The sequence below is a fragment of the Pristiophorus japonicus genome, chromosome X, assembly GCF_044704955.1.
Source record: "Pristiophorus japonicus isolate sPriJap1 chromosome X, sPriJap1.hap1, whole genome shotgun sequence".
Taxonomy (NCBI): domain Eukaryota; kingdom Metazoa; phylum Chordata; class Chondrichthyes; family Pristiophoridae; genus Pristiophorus; species Pristiophorus japonicus.
This window is the reverse complement of record NC_092010.1, coordinates 34,449,945-34,470,783: the sequence shown is the minus strand read 5'-3', so window position 1 is coordinate 34,470,783 and position 20,839 is coordinate 34,449,945. Positions and strand designations below refer to the sequence as shown.

The window sequence follows — 20,839 nt, the reverse complement described above, 5'->3', positions numbered from 1 at the left end:
CTCCCTCTCCCTAGTTCAGTTACACGAAGACCAATTTATAGTGGCCCAACCATTGACCTGTGTAGGGTTAATCTCCGCCAAGGCAGAGTTTGAAATACGGAGCTTCCTGTGGCGGTGGTCAGCAACTGGTCTGCTGGTCCAAGTAATCATTTTCTGCTCTTCCACCTAACTTAAGTCATTGATGGAACTTGTGCACTTGTTTTTAAAAAGTGTTTTTTAATGAAGAAATGCCAAAATTAACCGTTGCCACCAGTACAAAAGCATACAATGGTTTTGATTGTCATTTAGGACCTGATGTGATAATTGCAGTCTTGTAACTTAAGTGCAAAATACAGAAAAACCCTTTGTGGCCTACAGGTGAAGTATTACCCTCCAACCTGCCCTTTTATGGAAATTCAGAAAGAACTTCATATTGTGCAACAGTCATGGAGGAAACTTCAGTGACTGCAAATCAATTGTATTTGCGGTGATTTATTGTGGATTGAACTTGAAATCGGTTTAACCTGAGCAAATAAAGGGAATGGAATAGAGTATTCTGTGCTACATAACTGATGTGCTTGATTATCTTTAGTCCCTTTGGAGCCACTTTTGCTAAATGCATTTTATTCTCGAATGTTGCAACAGTCACTGAAAAAAGGGTTATCTCTGCATTAGCATTCCACTTTAGATTGCTCCGCAGGTTTCGAGTCGCTGCACAGCTTACTGACCTTTCGGAGCTATGGTGACGTTGCAATAGATTTACAGAGCAAAGACGAAAATTGTACCGTACATTCCACAATAGCTCGTGATTATAATTCAAGGACACAGTGGCAATAATTGTGTTCCACAATATTGTAATTAATAAAATAAGAGCCAAAATTCAATCATTAAATCTCCACAAAAGTTGAAGTCTTTTTTTTTTAATCTTAATATGTCAGACAGATTATCTGTATCTGTCACACTTAACATTTCTCCACAACTTAAAGGTCATTGTAACTCCTCCTTCCACTTGGCTTAACTTGCTTTGTTGCATTACTCTAAAAGATACCTGTAATTTGTGGCTATCTGCTCCCAGTTATTGCTAAGCAACAGGTGCACCTGGGCTTAGCCAGTCCATTCCTCAAATGTCATGTGATTTATAGGAAACGAAACTTAAACTAATTGGAAAGGCAGAGCCACACTGGAAATACTGCTGAGCATTTAGAGTTAAATTCACAGTGCAATGGGTTAGAGCAGTTTCATGCAGTCTTGCAGATCGGTGGGATTCGGGTTTAGTTCCTCCTGGTGTGGTTGGGGGCTGTTCACTCCTAGTTGTGGTGTGGGGTGGGGATGCAGAGAGGTTGTAACCAGGCTGTTCACTCCCTGGGGCGGGTGGTGAAGAGATTGTGACCTGGCTGTTCATTTCCAGTAGCCACAGACTCGAGAATAACACGGATGGAAGTCTGGAACAAATGACCCTCCTTGTTTGGTGCAGGAGGTGCCAAGTCTGGGGAAACCAGAAGAGGCAAAAGTAAGAGCCAAGGACATACCCTGAAAATTTCCCATTAGCACAGTAAAGAGTTTTTGGTGTCTATTACACACACTGATTTCGTTTTAATATGATAACTTGTTTGAATAAATTTTTTTAGAAGGGGGTGGAGAAATGAAAGCAGAAAAAAGACGTGAATAGAGACCAAGAATATTTGCAGACATCAAGTTTAAATGTCAAGATGGCATTGGATGGAATGTTTATCTAATAAGGGCAAGTGACCAATAATGCATGGGGTTGAAATTGATCAAAGGCAAGTTGCGCCCATTTACTGTCAGACCGCTAAGATCCTGACGGTACTTTGGGCGGAAGTTTGGTCAAAAAAAGGTGGGAAAAGGCGCCCGGCGGAAAAAAATGGGCATTGCATGCCGATTCTGGGCAGCAAATGCAATCCTGAAGAAAGTTATGCCGGGGCTGGAGTCGGGCCTGGGGGGCGGGGGGGGGGGGGGGGGGGGGGGGAGGAAACGCTCCAAAAAAAAAAAAAAAAAAATCACAACGTTCAGAGGACGCTTTAACACAAAATCGCTGCTAAAGTAAAGAAAAAACCTCACTTACCTTTTCTTGCAGATCTTCATACCTACCGTCCTGGTAAGACCTGCTTCCACATGGCGGTCTTTTCTCCTGCAGGAGTAGAGGACCACTACGGTCAATCTCTGGCGGGAGGACCTTTTTCTGGCATTACACGCCGGCAGACACTCCCCAGCGGTCCTTCCAAACCGTCGGCGTGAGGGCCTCGCCAATTTCCCACAGAGGGGAGAGTGCCGAAAAAAACAGGGAAACGCCGAGTTTTGCTGGCAGTAGGACCATCATTTTCAGGCCCCATGAGTTTCAAAATCGCCAGTTTCTTTTAATTCGCTTAGTGTCAGTGGTTGGTTTGCTTAAGTACGTGATTAAAACTGCAAGTTAATCACACCCCTCGCCGAATGTGCTTATCTGGGAGTTATAGCTTCCTTTTGAAGTAATAAGGAAAGGTGCAATAGGCATTTTGAAACTAAATAAGAATCAGGACAAAGAGAAAATGTACATAAAGATTATTTTGTAGTTCTGTATGCTTACACTTGACTTTATAATACACAATCATCGTAGATAATTGGAATTAAAGAATATTTGTATTATTATTCATTCTTGGGATGTGGGCGTTGTTGGCAAGGCTGGCATTTATTGCCCATCCCTAATTGCCTTGAGAAGGTGGTGGCTGGCTTCTTGAACCAGTGGTAGCATATTGATGCAACTGAATGAAGTGGCCTAACCAGCTAGAGGGCAGTTAAGAGTCAACCAACCATGTTCATGTGTGACTGGAGTCATGTATAGGCCAGTTGTGTTTTATGACCGTTGACACCCAAGTTTATGCAACCTGTCCTCATAATTTAATTTTGAGCCCCTGTATCATTCAGGTGAATCTGCGCTGTATCCCTTCCAAGGCCAATATATCTTTGAGATTGTGTGCCCGAAACTGTATGTAGTGCTCCAGATGGGATCTGACCAAAGCTTTCTGCAACTGAAGCCTAACTGCCTTCCCTTTGTATTCTAGCCCCATTGAAATAAAGGCCATTCCATTTAAACCCTTTTTGATTACTTTTTGTACCTGTGCACTAGTTTTTGGTGATTCATGTACCGCTGGTACACTCCAATCCCTTTGCTGCTCCACATTTCCTCGTGTCTCGTCACAATAAAATATTCTGATTTGTTTTTATTGGATACAAACTTCATACCACATTAAACTTATCTGTGCCAATTTTGTCCATTCATTTAATCTTTTTATATTCCATTGTAACTTCCTGCTTCCATCTTGCTCTTCCTCCTAACTTGATGTCATCTGCAAACTTGGATATACAACTCTCAATTCCTTCATCCATCCAAGTCATTGATGTATATGGTGACAATCTAAGGCCCCAGTACAGGTCCTTGGGGAACACCACTTGTCACATCTGTCCAAATAGTACATTCCTTTTATCCCTATTGTCTCCTATCTCCCAACCAATTACCAGCCCATGTCACAAAGTTCCCTCCTATTCAGTGTGCCCTCATTTTTGCTAATAATCTCTTGGGCGGAACCTTATCAGATACCTTCTGGAAGTTCATGTGGACAACATCCATAGACCCGCCCCATCCACCATGTTAGTGACCTTCTCAAAAAAAATCAACTAGATTAGTCTACCCTTCACAAATCCATGAATTCTTACTATTTTCTCCATCCCCATTGTTTAACTTGTATTAAACCCATTAAATTACTATCCTTGACTTATTTTTAGGTTCCCTAGTACCGCTGGTATTTTGTCCTCTTAATCTATTGTGAAAACAGATGCAATGTATTAATTTCAGAAGTATGCCATTTCCTTATTATCCATTATAGTCTAATTTCATGATTACTACACAAGGTAATAAATCCAAGCTTAACATGGTATTTTTTTCTGTGTTCACTTGCCAAAATAAGTGGTTGGCCGAGCCTTTGTATTCTAGCAGGTTAAAGACAAAAACTAGCTGTAACTGTAATAGTTGACAGTTCAGTTTGATGGTTTCAATTTCCAATATAAATGTACACTAAGCTTTTCATTCCCTGACAGATTTTTCCTTTTAGAACTGGTCTAATTTCCTTATACTCAATGTTCTGCCTTGCACTCACCTTTGACCGTGCATTCATACATACCAAACACGTCGTTTCCCTGTAATCAACTGCATATTATCTATCAATCTCCATGAATGATGTCAAAACACCTGTAATAGCTTTTTGTGATTAGATTACACCCTTTAACTCACTCCCTGTAATCCACTGTACTGCAGTGTCGTCAACTGTCAATTAAACACAAATGAGGAAGGAAATTTCAATAAAACCATCCATCAAAATTTAGAACACAAAACAAAACATTTACTGGATTTCTGTCAATACTTTTTCATATTACTGATGAGAAATGTTAAACTGATTTGCTGGTGTTTATATTTTTTTTAAAAACCTTCCTCCTTTTATACGTAGGAAAATGACTAAATCAGCCAACTCAACAAAGGGCGTGATCTTTATCGCTTATTAACATTTAGGTGATGGATGCTTTTTCATTTTGCTGTTTGTCATCTTTCCTCTTTAATTGGATTGTAACCTTATAATAGCTTTCTGTGATCCATAGGTATACTCACCATGACTGGAGCCATGCCGTAAACTTATGTCAATTACTGGTGGATAGCACCCTCGTGGGACAGGTGTTTTTTAAACAAAGGAAATTGCAAATTAGTAGGTTGCAAGATATGGGAGGAAGTGATCTTAATGGCTCAGAAATCCTGGTTTCACCTTCCCGCGGGCGTTCAACTGGATTCTAGAAAAAAGATGCGCACCTACCTGAAGCTGTTGTGCCCACGTAAGTTCCTGGTCCTGAGGCCTCCACTGACTGCGCGTCGCAGCGCGTGCACGTCAGGACGTGCGCAAGGCTGGAGCTGCAGTCACATGGCTCTGGGCAGCCAATCAGGTAAAGTATGTTCTCATTCATAATAATGGGAACTCCGTAAGTTGGAGTTCCCATTATTACGAATGAGAACACCCCCCCCCCCCCCCCCAAATGCACACATTAATTAAAAAATACACTACATATTTAACATCAATTTAAATTAGTTATTTATGTGGTTTTTTTTAAAATTTCCAATTTGTTTTTAAAAGTTTTTTTAATTGTGCTTTAAAATAAATTTAACTTGGTGGGCAGGGTTTTTAAAAAAAAAAATGTATTTAAAAAAAAAAATGTTTAAGTGTGTTTTAAAACTTGCGCCTGTAAAAGTAGGTGGTGCGCCTGCTTTTATCAGGCATAAGAGTTTTCAGGACATCATCTGGGCAAGATATGGGTAAATACCGCAATCTTGCCCATGCAAATTGTCCTGGCTGCGGGGGTGCGTTGGATCTGTCAAGCTCCTTTACAGACCGGAAAACCAGCTTTTGCGATGCTTTCCCGGGTCCGTACACACTCGAGGCTGGAATTTCAGGGCCATTAGCAAATGATTTAAAGAGGTTTGATCTCCATTCCTACACTTTTTTTTAAACAAACTCTTGTATTGCAAATCTGTGTTGCGCAATTAATTACAGACTTTTTTTAATCACGTGTGTACAGATATCTTTGTGGAGTGAGTCAGCTAGCAGTACACAATTGCACCAGCTGGCGCTACACACTGTCAGCTGTGACTCAGTGGGTAGCACCCTTGTCTCTGAGTGAGAAGGTTGTGGGTTCAAGTACCACTCGAGACCTGAGCACGAAAATCTAGACTGACACCCCAGTGCAGTACTGAGGGAGTGCCGCACCGTTGGAGGTGCCGTCATTTGGATGAGATGTTAAACCAAGGCTCCGTCTGCTCTCAGGTGGACGTAAAAGATCCCACTACACTGTCAAAGAAGGGGAAGGAAGTTATCCTTGATGCTCTGGGCCAATATTTATCCCTCAGTCAACATCACTAAAACAGATTACCTGGTCATTATCCAAATGCTGTTTGTGGGAGCTTGCTGTGCACAAATTGGCTGCCGAGTTTCCTACATTACAACAGTGACTGCACTCCAAAAGTACTTCATTGGCTGTAATGCACTTTGGGACGTCTGATGGTCGTGAAATGCGCTGTCGAAATGCAAGCCTTTTTTATCCTTTAAAAATAAATTGAATACTGTTTTTTTCAAGTTTTGTATTCTAAGGTAAGGTTCATGTGCCCCAAGTGCCCACTCCTTGTGTGGACCTAAATGGTAATTGTAGCTATTCAACCAATGAGAGCACCACAACAGAGCCAGAACCTGCCCTTCACCCAGTGCACCTCCAGCTGGATAGCAATCGGGAGTAAAGTTGCCATTGGTCGTGTGCTAACCGGAGAGCAAAGTTTAATAGAAAAAGTAAATCCATTAGAGGTGCACATTATATTTAGTGTGTTTCAAAGATTAAACAGTTGCCTTTTGAAAGCTGGAGATAAAGACAACACCAAAGGAGCGGAAATCTCACTGGGCACAGTTGCAACTGTCAGATACTGGCATCGGTTTTCTGGGTAGTAGTAGTACACCTGTTAAATCATTTTGATCCAAGCTTAGACACTGAACCTGATAATGACACTAATTTGATGGCTGTCAAGTTGTGTTTTCTATTGATTTGTGCCAGTTTATATGTGCTTTTACCCCTTTTATTTACATTCAGAAAATTACATAGATTTTGTGGACGTTGTACAGTTAACTACCAGATCAGACACTGCATTTCTGACAACTTGTCAATTAAAATACCAGTGTGGTCCATGCGAGGGTTTGCTGTGACTGTTAGGCCCATAGTTCCTAGGTGGTGAGTGTGCATGGGACTATTTGGGTCTCTTCATTGCCTGTTCCAGTATTTAGTGTATCGCAACTACAGAATAGTTTATACTTCCAAAACTCAATATTAAAACATTTCATCGAAAGCTGGTGGAGGGGTGTGTGTGTGTGTGTGTGGGGGGGGGGGTAGGTACCTGTGCACATCCCCAAAGGAAACAACATTGAAGAAAAAAAGAATACCGCCTTTTGGATAGGACATTAGTTTGTTCTCCAACCAACATTTCTAGGTCTCCAGTAGACATCTTGACTCTCTTGTGTGAACTATGACACTTGACACTAGAAAGTCAGTGAAATAATAATTTTACTAAAATGCAAAAAAACTGCATAATAAATTTGTATAACAAATTAGAATACAAATATGGTGCATTGCAATTATATTTTTTAGAAATTATTGTAATGGGTATGTACATAGCATTTGATCTCGCTTGCATACCCTCACTTCTCGGCACCAGACCCCAGTCCATTATTTTCTCCTCCCGCTCCCACCAAGTTCCAAGTTTTTCAACCACCTGTGCACATTACAGTAGCTGCTAGATATCTTCTCTTTCCCCCACACCCACCCCCACCGTATTCATCTGCAACCCATTGCACGTTGGCTGAAATTAAAAATAGGTACAAGATACCAATTGAGTGAATCAGTAAAGCAACATGTCGGAGGCATAGAGATCGCAAGATGTACAAAAGAGAGAGCCAACCAAGGAAAGGAAAAAGTTACAGAAAATGAGTGATTAATGGAGGCATGTAGAAATGGCGGCGAAAGAAAGCTTACTAGAGGTTATATTTCTTTTGGTCATCCAGCTGTCTGAGACGTGGAAACCCATCACTGTGTGCAAGTCTTCAAATTATTGAGAATTCACATGGGTAGAGTTTCTGTTTGTCCCATATAGATTTCATACCCTCTCCCTGTAGGGACACGCCCCACTTACCCAAGTACAGAGAGCTTGGCCACCGATTGGCAGAGCTGTAGCTTGGGAACCCCCAAGTGTGTGCTGCTTGTCCAGCCAGGGCCACCCTCCATTGGGGCTTGGCTTGCAGGATTTTCTGGAGATGAGTGGGAAGCTCCCAATGACCTCGCTTCTTCCAGGCTCCATTAGTGAGCTAGTTTGGCTGATCAATCACCAACAGTGCCCACAAGCACTGTCTGTGCCTGAATCAACTATCAGATTACTAGGTCCCACCACAGAGGATTCAGCACGTCTATCCTCAGGCATATCATCCTGAGGCCAACCACTGTGAGCCCAAAGCGTCACTAGATAGAGGCATACATAGAGGGAGAAAGAAAGGCAGCTCGAAAGATAAACCAACTAACTGTTTCCATGCTTGTTCAATCAACCAATGGGAGACGAGAAGAGAAGCAATTATAGAACGTGAGTTGGCAGATCAATTAGTGTGTGTACACACAAGATATAGTGCTGACCACTCCCTCATTAGCAGCTGTCAATGTTCAGATGTACAGCAATTTAAAACAATTCTGATGAGCTATTTGAGTTTTGGACTTCTTAATCTCATTGGGCAGAAGAGCAGCAATGTGGAACATGTAACCAAACTGGATTCTGTTTCCATGACCTTTTCTTGTTACGTTTTCTGCTACTCGCCTCCATATTGAGAGTGCCGATCCTTTCGTGTGTCAGAAATGTTTATCCAATGCTTTGTATTTTCAAAGGAAGCATCTCACAAAAGCAATCATTGCAGAGGTTACTATACCCGAGTTCCATCTTAAAATTCTAACCTTTTGTCGCCTCTTTTTTTTTTTCTTCTCCACTCAAAGCACGTTAACTAATATTTTGTTACTGTGTTTTGAGCATCCCAGAATTCTAATGCCAGATTCATTTTTGTGAAAGTGTTAGCACTTTTCCAGATTGTATTTTTTCCCATGTGGATGAGATTACAGCTGTTTAGCATATAAGTAATGGAGCCTGGCCACTCTGGCAGGTGAATGGAGCATTGTGGTAGTGAACCTGTTCTGCTCTCAGTAAATATTGAACATAAACTTGTATTATTTAACTTTTACCACAAGTTGGTTTTATGTTTGATACTAACAATGTGTTCACTACCTGTGGCAGGTTTTGTCACTGTTGATGTGAAACAGAATAAGAATCTGAAAAATGCTGTCAGTCTGGTCTAATTGAGACTTGTTTTAGAAAAAGTGACTGGCATGAAAGCTGTTCAGGAATGATCGTATAGCACTTTATATCCATTGGGTCAGTTGACAAGTAAATACTATATTTGTACAAACGCTTTACATATTCTTAGGGGACTCCATCCTAGCAAAACACTATGCGCTTAGTCTCTGAACTGAAAATGATTTATGTGGCTATGATTGAGGGTATGGTAGCCTATTATTAAATCCAATAAAATTGACCATAAAAGCTTAAACACACAACTAGCTTTACCAATGTCTTTCCGGGAAGGGAACCTGTCACCTACACGTGACTCTGGTCCCACAGTATGCGATTGACTCTTGCAGATGGGCAATAAATGCTTGCCTCGTCCATGTCACTCACACCTCCAGAACAAAAATGATTTCCAGCGCAGCAGTGATTTGGGTCTCTGGTGAGCAAACGCCCCCCCCCCCAGGAAAAAGCAAAAATTGGCGCAGCAAATTACAAAGCGGCATTGGCAGAGCCCAAAGCTTATGGCAAATGCTGCTTCTCAATTAGGAGCTGGCACGATCGAGGGGAATGGAAAATCTTTTTGTCCTATATTAAATGAATCGAGGTAATCAACCCAGTTCCCTGTGGGCATGGGCCCACAGCACATAAATAGATCAGCCATGATCTTATTAAATGGCGGAGCAGGCTCGAGGGGCCAGGTGGCCTACTCCTGCTCCTATTTCTTATGTTTTGTTAAAACAGTCTTTAATTTGACACTGACAATCTCGGTCAGAGAGGCCACAGGCTGGCTGGTGTGGAAAATGGAAAAATATCACGGTGCAGTGGGGGGTGCTCTCGTGAGATTGGATTGAGACACATTGTTGGAGCAGAGATGAGCTTTACTCTGCTTCTAACAGTGATGTAGCTGGCCTGGAAATACTTGATGCTGACATTGGAACTTAAAATAGGGGGAATAAATGTTATTTTCCCCAACACTAACACCCCTCGCCTTGATGCAAAAGTCACTTTAAAAAAAAAAAATGATAGTGATTACTGTAGCTCTACCGATGACGCTCTAATATTTCGCTGGTGTTGATATAGGTTTTCTTTAATTATACTATATTTGATTTCCCTGTGCAAAGAAATGATTCAAACGTTTGTGTTCTTCAAAAATGTGCGTCATGAATTGTGATGCACTTTTGTCTGTTCATCAGTGCAAATTGTAAATCCTAGGTGCTGTAGCATTGCTCTGGTATTTTCTACTCTTGTGTAGTGACACTATGGTTGATCTTCTGTGATGGAAGCAACTCCATGTTACTGAAAGCTACTCCATGGTTTTTTTTAAAAATGGGCTAGTCACGATCTTTGCTAATGAGGACTAAATGAGTGTGATCATGTTCAGATATCATCTGAAACACAGGATTTCATTAAAGCATTAAAAACACTGGATAAATGTTTTGTAGTATACCAGATAATTGATACCTGTACTATAATTCAGTTAATCATTCAGATTTCCGTTATGCTGTACTGCATTTTATCATCAGTTCCAGGTTTTGAAGGTATCTCTCACCAGGCTTAGCTATCGAATTTTCACAGAAAAGTGTTGAAGGTGCCTGTGATAGCATGGTTTGTCAGCTGATTGTGGCCAGAATATGTTGTATAGAGAATAATTGATATCTCAAAGTGAATTACAAGGTAGTACTTGAAGAGTGAGGTTCAGATAATCCAAACCACCAGAGAAAAGTTTAAACAAGTGTATGAATGTCACCTGCCTTTCAAGATTGGATCAATGTTCTATCTTTTTTATTTTGAAATGGAGAATTCAATCCCTCATCCTGTGGGTTCACCCCTCCACTTAACCAAGTCAGGTTTAGCGATGAACATGATGCTGGGCGTAAAACATTTATCACTGCACTTGCTTTTAGTTGCCCGAGGAGCAGGATCAGGCTGCACATGAGTGGGAATAAAAAGCTCTAGTCAGTTCAGTTTATCTACATTCTGAATAGGAATACTACTACTACTCCTCCCACCTGAAATATAACCTTTCAGTAAAATGAGGTTATTGGCACAATCACAATATTATCCATTAGTGGTTTGGTTTCTACTTTTGTTCTACAGCTCAGGAACACAACTGTTATTACTTAACCAATCCACATTGCCACATAATCAAAATCTAATTTGTTACTGACATTATGCATTCATTACTGGCTCATTAGAATATGGTCACCCATATTTGCAATGGGGCATCTGGAATAAGTGGCACTGGGAACTCATGCTTGCATACTAAAATGATCAGGGATCCGGTTCCTATCCACCCCATGATCACTAAACCGGGAGTCGGGAGAAAAATCCTGCATTTTATCAATGTGCAACATTAAGTAGTTTATAATCCCTACATGAATTTTAGCTTCTATGGGACTTTACTGTTGCTAAAACAAATGTTTCATGTTTTTAAAAATCCTGCATTTTCTTGACTAAATTCTCAAATCATTACAAGCTGTCTTGTACTCCATTATGAATCATATTGAATGCCTTGAGTTTTTGCACGGTAATGTTATGCAACATCCCAGGTCTTCCACATTTTGTTTTCTAAATCCCACACTCCATTTTGTGTGATTATTCAAAACCTTAATTCCTGACTGAAAATGGTTAATTCCAATTTCAAGTGTTTACATGGATAAAATTTCCAATTTGTTTCACATAGCAAAGAGAGTTTTAAAAAGCCAACCTTTTCCTAACTGATTACAAACTACAATTACTTTAAACATTGAAAAAATTTAATTGGGTTCATTGCAACAAAGAAAAAGGAACAAAACACTTGTTAACTTGATTAGCACCACAAATCCCAATCCTTGAACATTCTTGTAAGGTTTCTCTTTCAAAATCAGATCTCTGTTCTCTTGTAATTTTCAGAAAGGGGTTAAAATCTGATTTTTAAACCAGTCGTGGTTAGGGATTACATCCCAGTGGGACACCGCTGTTATAATTGTGGAAGTCCACAAATAAACCTTTCTTGCTTTCATTGCAGTTTTATGGACAGGGAGGTGGCACTGCTGGGAGAAATGGATAAAGTCAAAGCAGAAGCATGTAAGTGTCCAACTGTTTAACAATCTATAATCAGATCCTGTTTTAGGAGAGTTACTGCTGTGATAGTTTGTGGTGTGCTCCAGTAGGTTTCTGGTCTATTAAACTCCATCAGGGTCTTTAATGTAATGACACCTGCATGAAGTGGTCACCTTTTCAAGTGGATCCAAACCGGTTTCCTATGGCTTATGCTTGGTGAGTCTGGATGACATGTGCTGAAATGTACTGTTGTAATCCCATTTCCAGTTTTAATCCCTCATTGTGTATGGGTTTAAGGATAACTACTACTTCCAGTTTTATATGCTTATCCTTTATTAATAATTGAACATTATATTTAGCTGGTTGCAGATCCTAACCAATTTAAAACTTCAAAAACTAGATGCATGTTTGCTGCCTTGAAGTTTAGTGGAAGACGACTGACAAACTGCCCCTCCCAGATTGAATTTCACTCCCCTGAATGGCAGAATCTGAGTTCTTGGCTAGGCCAGCAGGTGGCGCACTTTACTCCGGGAAAACATCAAGCATCTGGATGAAGCTACTAAATTAGTTTACAGATGCATTATTTTCAAGTTTCTGACGAAGGCTTAAATTAAGCTTTCAAAGAAGTTTAAATTATTTTTAAATTTATAGAGGGGATTTACTGTTTGGGCAAATCTCAAACTGGAATTTCAAACCCACTGATTTAGGGGAAAATGCTGACCCTTTGAACTGGCTGCATAATAGAGAGTAACTTGACTACTATGTTGTATCCCATTTTAAAATGTGTTTATGCCATGAATTGATATTTTAATGCCAAATTAAAGTGTCCCTCTTCAATGTAAAGTTTTCTGAACCACTCCCTTTGGGTTTATATGGTAAGATGGCAAACCACTACAAAAGTTACCTTGTTGTGCTAGTTGCATTGAATATAGATCCAAATAGCTTGCTTTAAATGTTGGGCCTTGAGCACTGGCTTTTTAAAGAAACTGTCTAAATAATTAAAAGCCGTGTGTCTGGCATGTGTTGTATCTCAAAAGGCTTTGCTATGGAGTGAAGAGTCATTATTGGCTGAAATGCCATTATGGGTGAAGTTAACTGTGCTGGTTGGTGCTGTCTAAACAATGGGATATTTGAGCCCCTCTTTTTTTCCAAGTTTTTGAACAACCAGCTAAAAATAACATTTATAACACAACAAAGATTTAAACAATTCAGCAAAATTTAACTCCAGTTACCCATAAACCAACCAATGGACTGTAATAAATATTTTCCATAATTGTTTCCTTATGGGCTAACCCCCCTCATGAGCATGGGGCCGAGGTTGGCTCCCTTCCTGAAGCTTGGTTCACTCTGGGTCTTGGCAATTTGTGTCTGCTCCTAGCACATGCACAGCCTCACACATCTGATCAGTCTCCATGGTGAGTTCTACATTTTCTGTTCATAGATTGTATAACAACTAATAATCATAAAGGTGTGGAAGAGCCTCATTATTAATACCTCAATGAGCCATTAACTCGGAGCTAAAGTAATTGTGACATTTCAACAACAATTTCAGTTCGTTCTCACTGTCTAGTTCTGTAACTTTATTCTCAGCAATTGCTGTGTTGAACAATTAAATTTAAATCAAAGAAAGAAAAAGGGCGCTAATCATGGTGTGTAACCATTTGACTTTTTAACAGCGGTAAACTGATAGCAGCACTGCCTCTAAAGTGGCAAAGCAGCACATTGCCTTACTCTGAAAATGAATTATTTTAATTCATTATAAACAGTTCTATTCGATGAAACAGTTGATCTAGAATTTATATAAAAGGAAAAAAACTTTCAATTAAAGTACAATTATTTGTGAGGGGCTAGTATGGATTCTTCAACCCCCCCCCCCTTCAAACTTAGTAATTGCTAAACACATTCCGAACTACAGCAACCAGCTGGGTTTATCTAATGTAACTTCCAGTCTACTGCTACCTTACCATGACTGAGAACAGCCTGTGGTGCCTTATTAGTGAGTAATGAAGCGTATTGCTGTAATCTGTTTTTATTGATTTGAAAATAAATTGCCATCCGTTTTCCTCTGACCAAGAGGACAGGTAGGTGAATGACTACCTCAGTGGCATCAGCCAGTGCCCTGTTGAACCCTCATTTTACTGGATATATATTCAACAGTAGGTTGATGACTAGTTTTTGAGACTGATCTACAACCCCAGCCAGTACAAAAAGCTTACTTAAGTTATTTAACAGACTTCTGACCTGTTTTGTTAAATGTTTTGCTTAATGCAAGTGAATAGAGATGGTATATTGGAATTCTAGATTAAATCTGAATTGTGTATGGATTAGGTTTTTTCAGAGTTGACTGCATAAATGGAAAGCTCTGCTGAATAATGTCCCATTGCTTCCCCGCGGTTTTCAGTGGAAATCCTGGACGGTCGCCAGAAGAGAGCTGAAGCATTGAAGAAGATGACGGACAGTGCAGTCCGCATGTCTGAGGAGCAACTAGTGGAGCTTCGAGCTGATATTAAGGTAAAATTGTTGGTTGGTTAACCATCTATATTGAAATATCATGAAAACATGGAACTCTTTTCAAAGTATGGTTTGATTGTATCATCATAGGCAGTCCCTTAAAATCGAGGAAGACTTGCTTCCACTCCAAAAGTGAGTTCTCAGGTGACTGAACAGTCCAATACGGGAATTACAGTCTCTCTCACAGGTGGGACAGACAGTCGTTGGAGGAAAGGGTGGGTGGGGAGTCTGGTTTTCTGCATGCTCATTCTGCTGTCTGCGCTTGGTTTCTGCATGCTCTCGGCGACGAGACTCGAGGTGCTCAACACCCTCCCGAATGCTCTTCCTCCACTTAGGATGGTCTTTGGCCAGAGACTCCCAGGTGTCGGTGGGGATGTTGCATTTTATCAAGGAGGCTTTGAGGGTGTCATTGAAACGTTTCCTCTGCCCACCTGGGGCTCGCTTACCGTGCAGGAGTTCCGAGTAGAATGCTTGCTTTGGGAGTCTTATTATTTCTAACCGGTAAATTTATCACCCTCTGGTCAGTGACCACCTGTAATATTTACAGCTTGAAATCCTAAAAGCCAACCTCTTATGGATCAAAATAAGGACTGCCCAAGTTGTTGCCTTATAATTTAAACTCTACCTGTTTGGAACAAAGAACAAATTTGAGTTTTATTATGGTTAAATTGAGTTATCAGCTGCAACAAGCCATCTTCAACAATTCTTTTTACTCCATAATAACTTGTTGTAGAATGTTTGTGCTGAATAAAACTGATAATCCACAGTGCCATTTGTACATGCTTCCTTTGCATTCTGTTGAGCATTGTATTTATTTGTTGAAGGGATGTGGGCGTCGCTGGGAAGGTCAGCATTTATTGCCCATCCCTAATTGCCCTCGAGAAGGTGGTGGTGAGCCGCCGCCTTGAACCGCTGCAGTCCGTGTGGTGAAGGTGCTTCCACAGTGCTGATAGGGAGGGAGTTCCAGGATTCGGATGATGAAGGAACGACCATATATTGCCAAGTTCGGATTTGCTTTCTGAATGACATTCCAAGCCACATTACCTGCAACTATTTAAGCTTTCATTCAGGCTCAGAGGTCAATTTAAGTTCAGTTGATCAAATATTTATCTCTCTTCCATGTAAATAGAAAGTAATGTCACCTAGTTCCACCCTGGTAGAGAAATGAACCTGGACTTTGGGTTTTGTAATTCTAATTATTTACTGGATTTGATTTCCTTTCTTTTTTTCCTTCCACCTTCCATTGTTGCATCATCACACAGCATTCCTAGTTGAGCAGGCAGGCACACTGCTAAATACTGATCTATGCCAGCCACTGGGAAGTACAGGAGTTCCCTGAGGCAACCTGACCACTATTCTATTTTATTGTATCTTAAAAAAAAAACACACATCTCTTCTCTGTTGAATAGCTCCCCACGTGAGGAATCACAGATGCAAATGTTTCATGCATGTTGGTGCAACAATCTTTAGGCGTTGTTCTTAAACACTATTTGCTTAAAATCATATCAAGCAACAAGTGGCTTATTTGTAATGAACTGCTAGCTAGACAGTTGAAAATTGATCCAAAATTTAGGCGATACACAAATGTCAGCACTTGATGTTGGTTTGATTGCTGTTTTTTTGGTTTATGCTGTGGCAGAGTTCCTGGAAAATTGCATTTCTTTCATCAAATAGGAACAACTGGACGGTCATTATCATGCAACGGCCATGTAGGAAGCGTGCAATTATTCGTCCAAAATTGAATTTTCTATCAAGATTGACCTGAACTTCTGAAATATCCCTGCTGCGTGTTTCTAACTGTATAATGTCACCTTGCCTCAGTGATGCCACTCTCGCCTCCGACCAAGGTTATGGGTTCCAGCCCCATTCTGGGACTTGAGCACATAATCTAGACAGACATTTTAATGCAGTACTGAGGGAGTGCTGCACTGTCTGAGGTGGTGTCCTTCAGATGATGTCCCATCTGCCTGTTCAGGTGAATGTTAAAAGATCCTATGGCACTTCTTGAAGAGTAGCAAGTGTTTTGGCCAACATTTCTTCCTCAGCCGAGACCACCAACAATGCTCGTTTATTTCATTGCTGTTTACGGGACCTTGCTGTGCGCAAAATGGCTGCTGCTTTAGCCTACATGGCAACAATAACTGCACTTCAAAAATAATTCATTGTATGCAAAGTGCTTTGGGATGTTGTGAACGACGTAAGGCACTATATAAATGCAAGTTCTTGAAATTAATTTCACATCAATACACATTGAGGTTGTAAACTAAAACTAATTTTTGACACATTGTGCTCATTAAAGTGCAGGATGTCTGCTGGGGAATTGAATATTTTTCCACTTTTTTGAAATCAGGCATTTAAGGTGTAGCACAAATAAGATCTGGTGGCAAGATCCACCTCCTGTTTCTATCCTTACTGCTAGGGGGATCAAGGGGTATGGCGAGAAAGCAGGAATGGGGTACTGAAGTTGAATGTTCAGCCATGAACTCATTGAATGGCGGTGCAGGCTAGAAGGGCCGAATGGCCTACTCCTGCACCTATTTTCTATGTTTCTAACAATCTCCCTTAATCCCAATCTTAGACAACTAATTCCTCTATAGCAGTGCAGCATCTACAGTTCTCAATTGAGCCATTTTTATGGTCTATGAATGAGACTGCCCAAATTCAAGGAATCTTTACTGGAGAAAAAGAGACGGTCCTGAAGGGGTGTGCATGTTATTTTTTAGTTCGTTATCTTTTTCCGGCCAGATGATAGGAAATAATTGTGCTTCCATTTTGTGCTCAGTGTCTAGGATAGATGATTTTCCCCTACATAACATTGTCGTGCTTTATTTCATTTTTGGAAGAGAGCGGTATGCAGTTTGTAGAGTATGGTCACAGGAATGTGGCTGATTTGTTCAATTAAACACTATACAGTTTGATTGGAGTTGTACAGATTTCCTGTTCCCAGTTATCTCATTTTGGTATCTTAAACGTCTGCAATACATTAGCCTTGAAGTTCTGCTTTGCAATGCTTGATATTAACCCATTTATTTAACAGATTAACGCCTCCGCTAACATAGCGGAAAATGGAATTCTAGGTAAATGTGGCAACAATTTGTGTGCTATTATCACATTGCATTATTTCAGGGCCATTACACAGAAGGTGACTAATGTATGTGATATAAACACGAGTTCACTTGACTAAACAATTACTGGGAATTAATACACTGTGTAAATTGGTTTTAGATTTACATTTTCGGTTTACTTAATCAAAATGTTCCCAAGTGGAATTGATCAGATACACAATACACAATAGAGGCTCAGTTTTAATAATTGTCAAGATTTGTACACCAGTCTATTAATCCAAAAGTGCCAGTTGTACAACTAGGAATCATGATTATTGTATAATTTAAAAAGCTAAGCTACCATATACCTGGACTTCATCTGCTAGAGTTATTTTTTTTTAAATGTATTATTTTAGCACTTTGTTAGTGAACGAAAATATGATGAAGACCTGGGGCGATGTGCACAGTTCACCTGTGATGTGGAAGAACTCAAAGCGAGTATCCAAGCCTTTGGACAAGGTAAGCTGAGGCTTGGTCATGTGCCATCTAGTAGAAACGTTTGACTGTTAAGTCGGCCTTGCAGGTGGGGCACTGAGCATTTCTAATTCGAACACTATGCTGCAGCCACTGGAATATGGAATCGGCATCGGATTTCTATGGCTTCAGAGTGGGAGCGAGGGTATAGGCCAACTATTTTCCCTAAGAGATGAATATATGTAGTTATACTCTTGTTTTCAGTGTAAAATGCTGAAGTCCTCTGTAATTGTTGGACCTGACGGAGACTGCATTTAGTCAATTTGAAGGGTCTGCTGTGGAGTTTGTGACCAGTCAGTACTTAAGTCAGCATACTGTAACTTAATGGTTCAGCTCGATTTGTGTTGCGCTTGCTGTGCTGGAGATAATTTTGTAGCTAGAGTTTCTTTACCGTCTGTCAGCCTCATGCTTGCTAGTTGCAGATTAACGATCACTTTTGCCACTGATTTGCTGCTCAGTGCTGCCACCTGCCAAGTCCAATGTTAATTGCTAATGCTGCAACTTCCAAGGTGCCATTTAATTGTGTGTCTATGTAATATTTTAACATGCGTGCTAACCTATAGCTTAAAAAAGCTAATAACAAGTAGTCACGCTGAGGGTGCAGTGGGATATGAGCAGATCATAACCTGCAGGTGGATCCAATATATTCAGTCTTATTGCAGGGAAAAGCTGAAGTAGACAAACGTAAATTACTTGCAGTAGGAGATAGAGATGTTCCTGAAGGGGGATGTGAGCACAAGACGTACAATTTATTTCCTGGAGTCATGCCCAAGACATTTAGATTTTTGACACTTTTTGGTGCAGCTTAGAGTCTACTGCAATGGAGCCAAAAGTAACTTCTCCTGGAAAGGCTACAGATGCTTTAAATATTAAAATGAAGTAGTTTTTACAAGTAACAATTGATATTAGACCATCAGAAGGTGCAAAGTGAGTACAACACAGCAGAATGCATGTTGTAATCATTGTAAATATTAGTGGGCTGTAGGCTTGTAAAAAAATATTATTGAACGTAAATGATACAGCATCTTTAATGCTAATAACCAATTGATGTAAAGAACGTAACTTGCATTTTGATAGCGATCCTCACGTACATCAAGATGTCTCAAAGTGTTAGATTAAAGAGGAAAAGAAATACCTATTAATCTACAAACAGGAGAACTGTTCCAATGTGTTACTTGTATGCCACAAGTGTAATATGCACTGGAACTGCTCACTGAAGAAAGACCAAAGTACCCATCATCCCTTCTTGGCACTGTCCTGAAGGACTGCCCAAGCTGAAGTTGGCATCCAGCAGAACACCCCAGGTCCTGATTTGAATCAACAGTGGGGACAAATGCCCCTTGTATCTTCTGATCAGTACCTTTTTGAGGTCTCCTTAAGGCGTTCAAAGCCATAATGCAATATGTAGGGCACCCATGACCCACTGGTTATTCCTTGTTCAAGATGATTGGTAGATCCCCAGGTGAGTTGGCCAGCAACACAAGATTATCAGCGAGAAGGAGCTGCACAATACTTTTTGAAATACCCAGAACAGACACTCTGAAGCTGTCCCTTATGATGCTATCCAACACATCATTGGTGAAGACATTGCATAGGATGGGTGACGGTAGATATCTTTACCTCACGACGATTTGAGAGCGGTTGGTTCTGTGAGTCTCCCATCGACCCTACAGATCTTGGAGCTGGACTACACGATCCTAGATAAAATTCAAGATTTAGCCATGTACTTCGATAGCTTCCAACTTCAAGGCTTCGTGAGAAACAAGATTGAAAGATTTGAGAGTTTTCCCCTGTGCGCTAAAATGCTCCACAATAGTGTATAAAAACCAGAACATATCCTACAGATTTCTCACCAGAGCAAAATCCACCTTTTCCATTCTTGCTCTGCAGGCCACCAAAACATCTGATGTGCATGCCACATCTTAAAGACCACTGGTCAGTGGGATTCCTTTGTAGCCTTTAGGCTCACAAGGATTCCTCTTTCTTGTGGCAATTCAGCAGCCTTAGAATGGCAACTCCCAAGGTGAATCAGTGTTCCTGCCATTGTTCTCCAGAACCCTGGCCATTCTTTCCCATCTTGCCCCCAATTCTACATTCACTCTTTTACATCACGTACTCTTGTCTAGTACAATTTAAATGAACAATCTCTGCCGTATATCTCCCCCTAAAGGTTTGAAGCAATTACATGCCACTGAGTGCAATTTAATCGCGAACCAGCGTAGGAAGCCACTTGATCGCACAGCTGCGCACAAATTCCGCGCGGCGCAGAAAAAACTTGCGCAACATGCTGGAGCGACCTCTGGAGCAAACGAGAAACGCAGCCAGCTTAAATCTTGCACTGATTTTTGTCCACAAACAATGACTAATGGATCGAACCCAACAAATGCTAATAGTTACAGCATACGGAATTGTTACTTTAGTAACTGAGTGCTAACATTTTGCTTAGAAAGGAAGGTCTATGTTTCTATGTTCCCTTAACAGCATTTTACCACACTGGAAGAAGACTTTCCCATGACTACGTTTATTTACTTTGTTGTGTTGCATTAAGTCAGCTGACAATATGCTGCCAAAAATGCAACAGAAGGAAAATCTCTGACACACACTTTTTCTATTGTCAGTACTTTCACCAGAATAAGTCTCCTACACATCTGCTCTCAATGAAATGTGGTCCTTGGATGGGACCAGTATGCAAACATTGAGATTCCCACACTGCAAATGTTGAACCAGTACAAAACCGCTGTTGAATAACAGAAGAAAAGCCTCAGAAGTACGACTATCT

At 40.5% G+C, this 20,839-nt stretch overlaps 1 protein-coding gene across 4 annotated transcripts in view; it reads left to right on the top strand.

The window, feature by feature from the left end:
* Positions 1-20,839, top strand: part of LOC139240967 (spermatogenesis-associated serine-rich protein 2-like) — an 87,422-nt gene that overhangs the window by 61,842 nt on the left and 4,741 nt on the right. For all 4 annotated transcript variants that reach the window (XM_070869575.1, XM_070869577.1, XM_070869576.1 and 1 more), the window contains 3 exons: positions 11,937-11,995; positions 14,373-14,482; positions 17,943-18,045. In XM_070869575.1, coding sequence (XP_070725676.1) covers positions 11,937-11,995; positions 14,373-14,482; positions 17,943-18,045 — 272 coding nt within the window. The remainder of the gene's footprint in view (positions 1-11,936; positions 11,996-14,372; positions 14,483-17,942; positions 18,046-20,839) is intronic.